Source organism: Camelina sativa, chromosome 16 (genome assembly GCF_000633955.1).
Source record: "Camelina sativa cultivar DH55 chromosome 16, Cs, whole genome shotgun sequence".
Taxonomy (NCBI): Eukaryota; Viridiplantae; Streptophyta; class Magnoliopsida; order Brassicales; family Brassicaceae; genus Camelina; species Camelina sativa.
The window spans coordinates 24,252,540-24,263,687 of NC_025700.1; the positions used below are offsets into that span (position 1 = coordinate 24,252,540).

At 37.2% G+C, this 11,148-nt stretch overlaps 5 protein-coding genes across 5 annotated transcripts in view; 4 read left to right on the forward strand and 1 right to left on the reverse strand.

Moving 5' to 3' along the window:
- Nucleotides 2,265-3,089, forward strand: LOC104753996 (probable sugar phosphate/phosphate translocator At2g25520). Its single transcript, XM_010476160.2, has one exon. It carries the CDS (start codon nt 2,421-2,423, stop codon nt 3,087-3,089), a length of 669 nt encoding a protein of 222 aa, XP_010474462.2. The 5' UTR covers nt 2,265-2,420.
- LOC104752183 (probable sugar phosphate/phosphate translocator At2g25520) lies at nt 3,025-4,553 on the forward strand. The gene has a single exon (XM_010474250.2). The coding sequence runs from the start codon at nt 3,177-3,179 to the stop codon at nt 4,218-4,220; it is 1,044 nt and encodes a 347-aa protein (XP_010472552.1). The 5' UTR covers nt 3,025-3,176; the 3' UTR covers nt 4,221-4,553.
- Nucleotides 7,141-8,003, forward strand: LOC104753997 (uncharacterized protein C115.02c-like; the record flags this gene model as incomplete). Its single annotated transcript, XM_010476161.1, has 4 exons — nt 7,141-7,253; nt 7,339-7,484; nt 7,602-7,693; nt 7,781-8,003. Coding segments are annotated over 4 exons (435 nt in total), but the record flags the coding sequence as incomplete, so codon positions are not given.
- LOC104752184 (adenine nucleotide transporter BT1, chloroplastic/mitochondrial-like) lies at nt 8,465-10,733 on the forward strand. Its single transcript, XM_010474251.2, has 3 exons — nt 8,465-9,360; nt 9,567-9,728; nt 9,968-10,733. Exons 1-3 carry the CDS (start codon nt 8,773-8,775, stop codon nt 10,442-10,444), a joined length of 1,227 nt encoding a protein of 408 aa, XP_010472553.1. The 5' UTR covers nt 8,465-8,772; the 3' UTR covers nt 10,445-10,733.
- Nucleotides 10,803-11,148, reverse strand: part of LOC104752185 (probable cellulose synthase A catalytic subunit 10 [UDP-forming]) — a 6,196-nt gene continuing 5,850 nt past the window's right edge. The window contains exon 15 of the mRNA XM_010474252.2: nt 10,803-10,950. Within this exon, the coding sequence (XP_010472554.2) occupies nt 10,936-10,950 (15 nt within the window). The 3' untranslated portion in view covers nt 10,803-10,935. The remainder of the gene's footprint in view (nt 10,951-11,148) is intronic.

The following is an 11,148-nucleotide window of genomic DNA, read 5'->3' on the forward strand; positions in this document are numbered from 1 at the left end:
TTTTTTTTTTTTTTTTTTTTTTTTTTTTTTTTTTGTCCCCTGCCTAAGAATAATTAAAGAACAATAATTTGGGTACAATTTTTTTTTTTTTTTATAAAGATTTTATTGATGGAATGTGTTTGAGTTATACAGAGCCGAAAGGATCAAATCGGCTGGTACCTAAAAACCCCGAGAGACAAACATAATGCTTTTTGGAAGATAATTAAGACACAAGGATAACTAAAGGGATCATAGTTAAAGCTTCCAAAACAACAACACTAAAAGTTCTTTCCTACGATCAGTCGACTAGCGTTTCTACGGAACGGTTTGGGCTGAAGAGAGGCTACTAGAGCCTGGATAAGAACCCACATAAGAAAAGAAAACTTAGGTGTAGCCCCGGAGAACCAAACTGTCTTATGTCACAATTGTTGTTGTCCCACTGATCAGGTTTTCTTAGATGAGAAAGCTGATTTGAACATACTGTCACTCTTACCACATTAATCTCCTGTCTCCTGAATATAATCTCAATCGTTGACCTTCTTGAGTTCCATCTCAATTGGATTCAGAAGTTGGACACGGTGACGTACGTCTATACTTGCGAACCAAAGCTTCTCCAACAGTAATCCCAACATTGACTTCCATATGACCATATCAATAAATCATGTGCCACTCCTAACAATCGGCTAACTGAGAGGACTCCAATAATTATTACCAGAACGAGGTTTGGTTTCCACTCCTAACGTCAAAGATTTGAAAACTCTTAACTAGTGCACAGTATTTTAGCAGGTGTTTGAATCTAAGGCCGGCTCTACTGACATGTGGGGGAAGTGCATTTGCACAAAGTGTATGTAATTTTTTGTCATTTTTACAGTAAAAGTAGGGTCTATATTTTTTTATTATTATTTTTAACATGAAAATAAGGGTCTATTTTTTAAGAAAAAAAACTCAGGGTACTTCAAATGAGCCGGCCCTGTCAACAAACCCAGTCTGGACTCGAAGTAACCCAACAAACGAACGTTGCGACAACTCCAATAGCACCACCAATAATAATACAACAACGTAAGAGGGACGCAGCACTGCAAAAACTGTCGCGATGTGAGATTCACGCGCTCGATCTAAACGTTGACTCTTTGTTTCATAGTTACTCTTAAATTCCCTTTATTCACTTTTCATTTCTTCGTTGCAAGTTTCCATTTAATTACTCTAACTAATAGCTTTAGGGATTCGCAATTAGTTTTAGGCAACGTAAACTAAAAGGAGTATAGCAAAAACAGTCATTTCAGGAAACAACATTAATAACAGGTATTAAAGATACATAAATACCGTGTATATTCATAACTGATAAATTTTATGTAAATATTCTTTTTGTTTTAAAATAGTTGTTGTTCCAGACTTAATATTTTGTTTAGTCATTATTGTCATTTTAGTTTTTCAATACACATATTTGATAACGTTTCAATTTAATTTGAACTATTTTAGCGTATTCACCAATTAAAAAAATAAATCAATGTTCTACTATATTCTTTTTTTAATATATTTTCTAATTTTTTTATTAGTCAAAACATTAAAATAATTAGAATAAAATTAGTATTTTATCAAACATATGCATTGGAAACTTAAAATGATAAATATTAGAAAACAAAATTTTTACTCTAGAATGACAACTAAAAAAATCTAATATTTTGTTTAGTCATCATTATCATTTTAGATTTTCAATACAGATGTTTGATAATGTTTCAATTTAATTCCAACTATTTTAGTGTATTCACCAATTAAAAATATATTAATAAAAAGTAAAACAAAAATCATAATAGTTTTTTTTTAATTTGTGTAAAAAGCCTTTAACAATAATTAATTTGAGTCGGAGAGAGTAAGTTATTTATTGACTTACAATCATTTAAAAAATTAATTGTAAGTTATTTTAAAATTGATGGTAAGTCAATAAATAATTATTCCCAAATAATATTAATTTGACTAAATTAGTTAAGGAATAATCAGGTTCCTTTCTGTGAGCTTTCCGCAACACTAAGAAAACCATGGAATTAAACAATTTTGTATCACATTTACAAAACGTAATTAACTAAAAAGAGCTCAAAAAACAAAACATTTTTTACATAATTTATTAATTAAAAAAAGACTATTAAAGTAAAAAAAAATACACTAGAAAACAGATAATTAAATTATGGATCCCACAAATATGCCAATCGTCAAGTAATCGCGCACCTTTTCGCCACGTAGCATACAAAGTCACGTAAGCCCTTCCTCTACATTTAGACCAAACTCAAAGTCTCTCTTCTTCCCCCAACCAAACCCAAAAAAACACATTTGACACAAAGAGAGAGAGACTCTTCTAACGTGCGCAGCTCTCTCTCCCAAATCTTATCCTACGCCGCACCACCATCTTCTTCTCCGGCGAAAAACAAAAGAAAAAAACCACCACCATGGGGAAAGGCCGTGCTCTTTCGGACGGAGTGATAAAGAAGATCATCCTCTCATACACCTATGTCGCAATCTGGATCTTCCTCAGCTTCACAGTCATCGTCTACAACAAGTACATCCTCGACAAGAAGATGTACAATTGGCCATTCCCAATCACTCTCACCATGATTCACATGGGCTTTTGCTCTTCCTTAGCCGTCATTCTCATCAAAGTCTTCAAAGTCGTCGAGCCTGTCTCAATGTCTCGCGAGACTTATCTCAGATCCGTCGTACCAATCGGCGCGTTGTACTCACTCTCCCTCTGGTTATCAAACTCTGCTTACATTTACCTCTCCGTCTCCTTCATTCAAATGCTCAAAGCCCTGATGCCTGTAGCAGTTTACTCGATCGGGGTCTTGTTAAAGAAAGAGACTTTCAAATCTCAGACTATGACTAACATGCTCTCGATCTCGTTTGGTGTTGCTATTGCTGCTTACGGTGAAGCCAAGTTTGATGGTTGGGGTGTTTTTCTTCAGCTTGGTGCTGTTGCTTTTGAAGCTACGAGGTTGGTTTTGATTCAGATCTTGCTTACTTCTAAAGGAATCAACCTTAATCCAATCACTTCTNTCTCTTCTTCCCCCAACCAAACCCAAAAAAACACATTTGACACAAAGAGAGAGAGACTCTTCTAACGTGCGCAGCTCTCTCTCCCAAATCTTATCCTACGCCGCACCACCATCTTCTTCTCCGGCGAAAAACAAAAGAAAAAAACCACCACCATGGGGAAAGGCCGTGCTCTTTCGGACGGAGTGATAAAGAAGATCATCCTCTCATACACCTATGTCGCAATCTGGATCTTCCTCAGCTTCACAGTCATCGTCTACAACAAGTACATCCTCGACAAGAAGATGTACAATTGGCCATTCCCAATCACTCTCACCATGATTCACATGGGCTTTTGCTCTTCCTTAGCCGTCATTCTCATCAAAGTCTTCAAAGTCGTCGAGCCTGTCTCAATGTCTCGCGAGACTTATCTCAGATCCGTCGTACCAATCGGCGCGTTGTACTCACTCTCCCTCTGGTTATCAAACTCTGCTTACATTTACCTCTCCGTCTCCTTCATTCAAATGCTCAAAGCCCTGATGCCTGTAGCAGTTTACTCGATCGGGGTCTTGTTAAAGAAAGAGACTTTCAAATCTCAGACTATGACTAACATGCTCTCGATCTCGTTTGGTGTTGCTATTGCTGCTTACGGTGAAGCCAAGTTTGATGGTTGGGGTGTTTTTCTTCAGCTTGGTGCTGTTGCTTTTGAAGCTACGAGGTTGGTTTTGATTCAGATCTTGCTTACTTCTAAAGGAATCAACCTTAATCCAATCACTTCTCTCTATTACGTTGCTCCTTGTTGCTTAGTTTTCCTCTCTGTTCCTTGGATCTTTGTTGAGTTCCCTGTTCTTAGAGATACTTCGAGTTTCCATTTCGATTTCGTGATATTTGGAACCAATTCGGTTTGTGCGTTTGCTTTGAATCTTGCTGTGTTCTTGCTCGTTGGAAAAACCTCTGCTTTGACCATGAATGTGGCTGGTGTGGTTAAAGATTGGCTCTTGATTGCTTTCTCGTGGTCTGTGATCAAGGACACGGTCACACCTATCAATCTGTTTGGGTATGGACTTGCTTTCTTGGGTGTTGGATATTACAATCACTGCAAGTTGCAGGCGTTGAAGGCTAAGGATGCACAGAAGAAGGTTCAAGCAAGTGATGAGGAAGCTGGGAAGCTTTTGGAAGAGAGGGAAGCTGAAGCTAAACGAAGCGAGACCCAAGATTGATCTGATCTGATCTGATTCAAGAATGCAATTTCAGAGAATAAGAGCTTCAAGGGTTACATTTTGGAAGAGATTTTTGGATTTTGCTTCTTCATAGGTATGCATTATCATTGTCGGTGTTGTTGGTCTACGTTTTTAGTTTTTGGATCATATTATTAAGTTATGGCTAATTATATTACATAGCAATTGATGGTTTTTAAAGGTTTCATGAATCTTTGAACTCCATTGTATCTTCTTTTGTTTTTTACTTCCACGTTATGAACCTATCTATTTGGGTAAACAATTGTTGTAGTAGTAAACTTTTGTTAAATGTCAAATTGAAATTCCCTTTTTATTTCCTCTTTCTCCAATGAAACCGTTCTATGTAGGAAGTCAAAGGATGGTCATTGCAAAAAATGTTTCAATACTTTATGGGTTGTGGGATATTTAGGAAGCAGGATCCACAATTTCAGGCGATAAATAGCCATACCGACGTTACAATAAAATATATGTTACATCATCAGATGATTACAATGGTCTCATTTAACCTCTCCAAAGATCCTAACTATAGAGTCTAGCCGTTTGGCTCAATGTGCATTGTCACCTCAACAAGGTTCTGTCCTAGATAAAGGAACAGGCCAAGCAGGTGTTACATGCTAAACTAAAAACATTCAAACAAGTCACGGATTAGGCTTTGCTCAACAACGAATATATGGGAACTTCCAACACATTCGGATCTATTCTCGTTTGGCATATAAAGCTGTTTGGTTCCAGAACAGAATTCCTAAAGCATGCATTGGGTTGTCGTCTTATTGTAATTAGCATACATACGCTGGTTCTATTACTCAGCTCCCGTGACACGAAGTCGGCGAGGGGTGGGCGTTGGGTTTTCGGTTTGGTTTCGGTTCGGTTTTTTCGGTTTACGGTTTTTTTGGTTTTATAAAAATTGAACCATAAAGAAACCATATGTAATTCGGTTTGGTTACAGTTCGGTTTTTTTCGGTTTCATCAAAAATGAAACCATATAAAAACCATATGCGGTTTCGGTTTGGTTCCGGTTTTTAACGGTTATTTCATGTTTATAGAAAATAAATAATTGATACATAACTAAAAATAAGCATAAAAGTAATTATGAATATATATAGGTTCGGGAATAGAGACTTAGGTTAAAGTTTTGTAATTCGATAGATTAATAGGAGATCAATAATTAAAGCCCAATAAAGAAAAAAACTATTGATATTGTTATACAATATAAATTTATAAGCTTGAGAAACTAATTAGTAATTATATCTAATTATCCTAAATTTTTATAAAAAACCAAAAAAACCATTCGATTTTACAGTTTTTAACCAGACCAAACCTAAACCAAATGGTTAATTAAAATGAAAACCAAACAAATTTTTAGATTTAACCATAACTAAACCAAACCAAACCATTTATTTCGGTTTGGTTCGGTTCGGTTTTTTCGGTTTACGGTTTTTTTGGTTTTATAAAAATTGAACCATAAAGAAACCATATGTAATTCGGTTTGGTTACAGTTCGGTTTTTTTCGGTTTCATCAAAAATGAAACCATATAAAAACCATATGCGGTTTCGGTTTGGTTCCGGTTTTTAACGGTTATTTCATGTTTATAGAAAATAAATAATTGATACATAACTAAAAATAAGCATAAAAGTAATTATGAATATATATAGGTTCGGGAATAGAGACTTAGGTTAAAGTTTTGTAATTCGATAGATTAATAGGAGATCAATAATTAAAGCCCAATAAAGAAAAAAACTATTGATATTGTTATACAATATAAATTTATAAGCTTGAGAAACTAATTAGTAATTATATCTAATTATCCTAAATTTTTATAAAAAACCAAAAAAACCATTCGATTTTACAGTTTTTAACCAGACCAAACCTAAACCAAATGGTTAATTAAAATGAAAACCAAACAAATTTTTAGATTTAACCATAACTAAACCAAACCAAACCATTTATTTCGGTTTGGTTCGGTTCGGTTTTTTGGATTTCGATTTTTTTGCCCACCCCTCACGAACGTACATTTTCCACATACACCTATAACTAATGTTTCGTGTTATGTTATTTTATTTGGTTTCATATCCGATAGATTTCCAGAACTTTACGAACCAGTTCTATTTGATTTCAAGTGGGATCTTATGCTAGCTCAACTGGTATACTAGTTCACGGACCAGACCGGACCACCTCGAGTTTGGCAGATTGGCATAATCCTAGTTTTGAGTTTTGACATTTATAACCCAACTCACAAAAAGAAATCTACACGGACATTAATAAGCCAAATCAGCAATCCAACAAACGGTCCATATTGCACTACGTGGCTCTCATATGAGTCGTCACGTCGATACCTATTAATATACCGTTCTAATTCTTCACTCTCGTTTCGGAAATAGTAGTAGCTTAGCTGTGATCGGAAGCTTAAGAAGAAACCACAAATTGGAGTCTGAAGCAAATTATGCCTAATGTTTCTCAGATCTCTAATGTTCTACGTCTAGGGTTCTCCTCCAGAAGACAATTCTCTAATGGCTTACACTTCGTTGCTCATTCCTATACCACCTCTGATCCTCCCAAACCATCAGGTACCTTAATTGAATCTTCCAATTCGGTTGAGAATTATGCAATTGAGATATAATGCTTCGTTCCTTTATCAGGCCCACTGACGAGTTACAGTAAGTTAGTGGAGCAAGGGAGACTACAACATGATCCGTACCAAGAGAAGGTCGTTTCAGCATTCGAAAATTTGTTCGGAAGATTAGAACATTTCGAGAAGGAAATGGAAGATTATCATGTAAAAAATTTATGCTCAAAATTTAATTAAATTCGTCTGCGTTTTATGTGTACAATTTTGGTTTTTTTTTTTATTNTTATATCTAATTATCCTAAATTTTTATAAAAAACCAAAAAAACCATTCGATTTTACANGAGCGGCGAAAGCTAATGGTGGAAGAAGCTGAGAAGAAGGAAGAAGATGGAATGTGGGCTTCTATGAATAAGCATGGGCAAAAGCTTTTGGGAAGATGGGTGTTAGGGTGAGGTTTTGATCAATGGTATCTTCTTTTGTTTGTTTCTTCTTTTTAAATATGGTTTTTGTATCTTTCTGGGGGAGTGTTTTAGGAGAAGACAGATGAATGTAGAACCTGGAGTTGGTAAATGGGTATCATACCTCAACCGAGAGAGAAAACTGGACTCGATTGTCGGTTCTCGTCCTGCAGTACCACCAGCTCCTAAAGGATTATATATCTATGGAAATGTAGGATGTGGTATGTTAATGGATGCTACATTATGCTATTATTGTTTCCTTTATATAAGTCTTTAATATACCGTATAACGCGATATGGTTTAACTAGTTGAGACCCATGTTTGGTGTTTTCATGTAGGCAAGACTATGCTGATGGATAGTTTTGGGCTTCCTTCTTCGATCGTATCAATGCTTTCTGGCGAAGAGGAAATGTTTGCGTTTGCTCGAGCAGTAAGTCGTTTCTCACTTTCTATAATAGTCTTTTTTCATCCGAAAAAGTGGTTTAAAGTATTTGGTAAGTTATGTTAAACGGTGCAGGCGTCGCGGTTGATTGAGATGCAGACTCCATTGTATCTCGAAGGAGTTCGTTTCTTGCATGCTTATTTCCATCAACAGAAGTAAATCAATAATAACAAAATGAATAATTGACTTATATTGCGCCATTAATTTTTCCACTGTGATTATTGTTTGGCAAAAACTGACCAACCAAAGGTTTATTATATATACTAAGGCGATTCATGAATAAAAATGTTCTTTTACTTTTGACGTTCCATCACAAAACGTCTGGACTGGGAGTAACTCTTTTAGTTTTCTTATGTTTAGACTAATCTGTTGAGTTGTACCCCCAACTCCAAGGAAATCAAAACTTACGAGTAGACTAATCTGTCAAGTAGATTCAATTGCCTTGGACCAAGAAAAAATAATTTTCATGCTAAGATTACAGTAGTTATGATCTAAGGTTATGATAAACGCACGTGACTGTTATATGCATGCACCTACCAACGAGTCCATCGGAATTTTGATAGTTATTTGGAATTTTCTTTTTGTTGACATCAGTCATCATAGTTATATACTGTATACTGGCACTGTTTTGACCAATTTTGACGAATTTTTCCATCATCTTCGCTAATAAAACAAAAAAAAAAGGATAAAGCTGAATAAAAAAAGAAAGTACACCTAAAACGAATAATAAATCATAGAAATTAAAAATATAAATACCTAAACCGCCGCCTAGCAGCCTCCGCCCCCAACCACTCACCCATTCAAAAGGCCAAAAAAAAAACATCAGGCTGCAACCAGCTGCAGCTGTAGTAAAACCCTAACAAGGGTCTCGACGAAAGTGAAACAACACCAATTTCGTCTCAACACACTAAACACTCTCGTCTCGTCTGTCGTACTCTTTCCGCCCAAATTTTCACTTTCTTATCCTTCACGAAGATGTGGATGTCGTGAATTCGTGATCAGCCTCTGGGAAACGAAGACTGTGTTTTTACCATTATTATTAATCCATACGAGAAACTGTAATTCATATGGGCAAGACTGGAATCCATTTGTTCGACGATACGAGGAATGGGTTTTTCTCCGTATCCGATTTGGGATCTGATTGGAGCAGTCTACAGAACCCCAACTACCTTCCTGTTGGTGGATTGTTCGCGAGTGTTAATCAGCTAGGAGCTGGATTCGGTTCAGGACTCGGGTCCGGATCTATTTCGTCTCCGGATCCTCCCAACAGAGGCAACAACAACAGTAGCTTCGCTGCCCAGCTTAATGATTTGTGCACAAAGTACTTGCCTTTTAAAGAAGATGATGAGGAGGAGGAAGAAGAAGTGATTGGTGAGAAGAAGCGTAAGATGAAGAAGAAGAAAGGAGGGTTGAACCTGAAGCTTAAGATCTCTAATCCTTCGTTGCGGCGGCTGTTGAGTGGAGCTGTGGCCGGAGCTATTTCGAGAACGGCCGTGGCTCCTTTGGAAACCATTAGGACTCATTTAATGGTGGGAAGTGGTGGCGACTCTACCACCGAGGTCTTTCGTGATATCATGAAGCAAGAAGGATGGAAAGGACTATTCAGGGGAAATTTGGTCAATGTGATTCGAGTAGCACCCGCTCGTGCCGTTGAGGTACCAATGATTTTATTGTAGAATAGCTGTGGAACTTTAGATACTTGGTGAATTGGTTCGGCTTGACAGTTTTGTTTTGTATTGTTAATATGAAGCTTAAGCTCAAGTCAGAATTCGACTAAGCAGTATTTGAGGATTAGTTAGTTTCAACAGTTTTTAGTAAATGCTAATGAGCCAATGGTAACTTCTCTTTCAACTCTGTTCAGCTTTTTGTATTCGAGACTGTTAACAAGAAGTTGACTCCAAAGCTCGGAGAAGACTCGAAAATACCCATCCCAGCTTCATTGCTTGCTGGTGCCTGTGCTGGGGTTAGCCAGACACTCTTGACATACCCGCTCGAATTAGTCAAGACCCGCCTTACAATTCAGGTATGCTCCTTAAAGTTTCCGAAGTTTCTTTTTTCGTAAAAATGGTTTTGAGAATAGGTAATTTGCAGTCAACGTGAGAGATAATTTGGCAAAATGTAATCAAACTCTTGCTGTGGAAGGTATTTGAGGGTTTTAGAACAATTTACTTATGGCACTTCTTTTGAACAGATGGTATATTGTAAGGGCGGATAGAGTTTTTAGATATTGGCTACTAATGTGTCTTCAAAACCATTTTGCAGAGAGGTGTATACAAGGGAATAATGGATGCGTTTGTCAAAATAATAAAGGAGGAAGGCCCGACAGAACTTTACAGGGGTCTTGCCCCGAGCCTTATAGGAGTGGTTCCATATGCAGCGACAAACTACTTCGCCTATGACTCCTTAAGAAAAGCATACCGTAAACTGGTGAAGCAAGAGAGCATTGGGAATATTGAGACTCTTTTGATAGGTTCTTTAGCTGGTGCATTATCAAGTACCGCAACTTTCCCCTTGGAGGTTGCTCGGAAGCATATGCAGGTGGGAGCAGTTGGTGGGAGGGTGGTTTACAAGAACATGTTGCATGCTTTGATACGCATACTCGAGCAAGAAGGTATTGGAGGTTGGTACAGAGGGCTTGGACCGAGTTGCTTGAAGTTGGTTCCTGCAGCTGGAATCTCCTTCATGTGTTATGAGGCGTGCAAGAAGATACTGGTTGAGAACAACAACGAAGAAGCCTGAGCTCTATTGTTACAACTCACATGAGTACTTTTGGGTTTGATCAGACTAACACGATGGCTCTGGTGAACCAAATTTGATCCTGGTTGATGATTCTGCAAGTATCTGAGAATGGCGTCGTGCCAATTGAGATTCACAGTTAAGGAGATTTGAGTTTTAAAATTTTGGGCGGCACATTATTGATTCAATTGGAACTAAACATCCAAAAGATTCATTTTTTTGTTTTGTTTTGGTTCCTGTATTGTGTTGTGGATCTGACATAGTTTTGTTTTAAATTCTTTTCGTTGGCTCAGTTGAGTTTGAATTACAGTAATTACACCCGTAACCAACCAGGACCTTTTAGAAAAAGAAGAAGATTAAAGACATAGAAAAACGCATTAATACAGGTAATCATATCATTGGGTTTATTATAGTAACGTCCCACAAGACTAATAGATTTCCTATACTCACACACACTCATTTATAGATAGGGGTAAAGCATGACACTGGGCAGGTCACTCACCTATGAAATTGTTGCTCCCAACCCCAGTAGTGGAAATGAAGGGGTTGATTCGGACCCAAAGTAATGAGAAGACGGATGCAAGAAGCGCAGACCAGACAATGACAATGGTCGGAGTTCGGTTCTGTCTTCCCAAAAGACCCTTCAAGAAAGGGTAAAGATGAGCAACAACCCAAAAAGCAAAAAAGAGCTTTCCCATGAGCGGTCC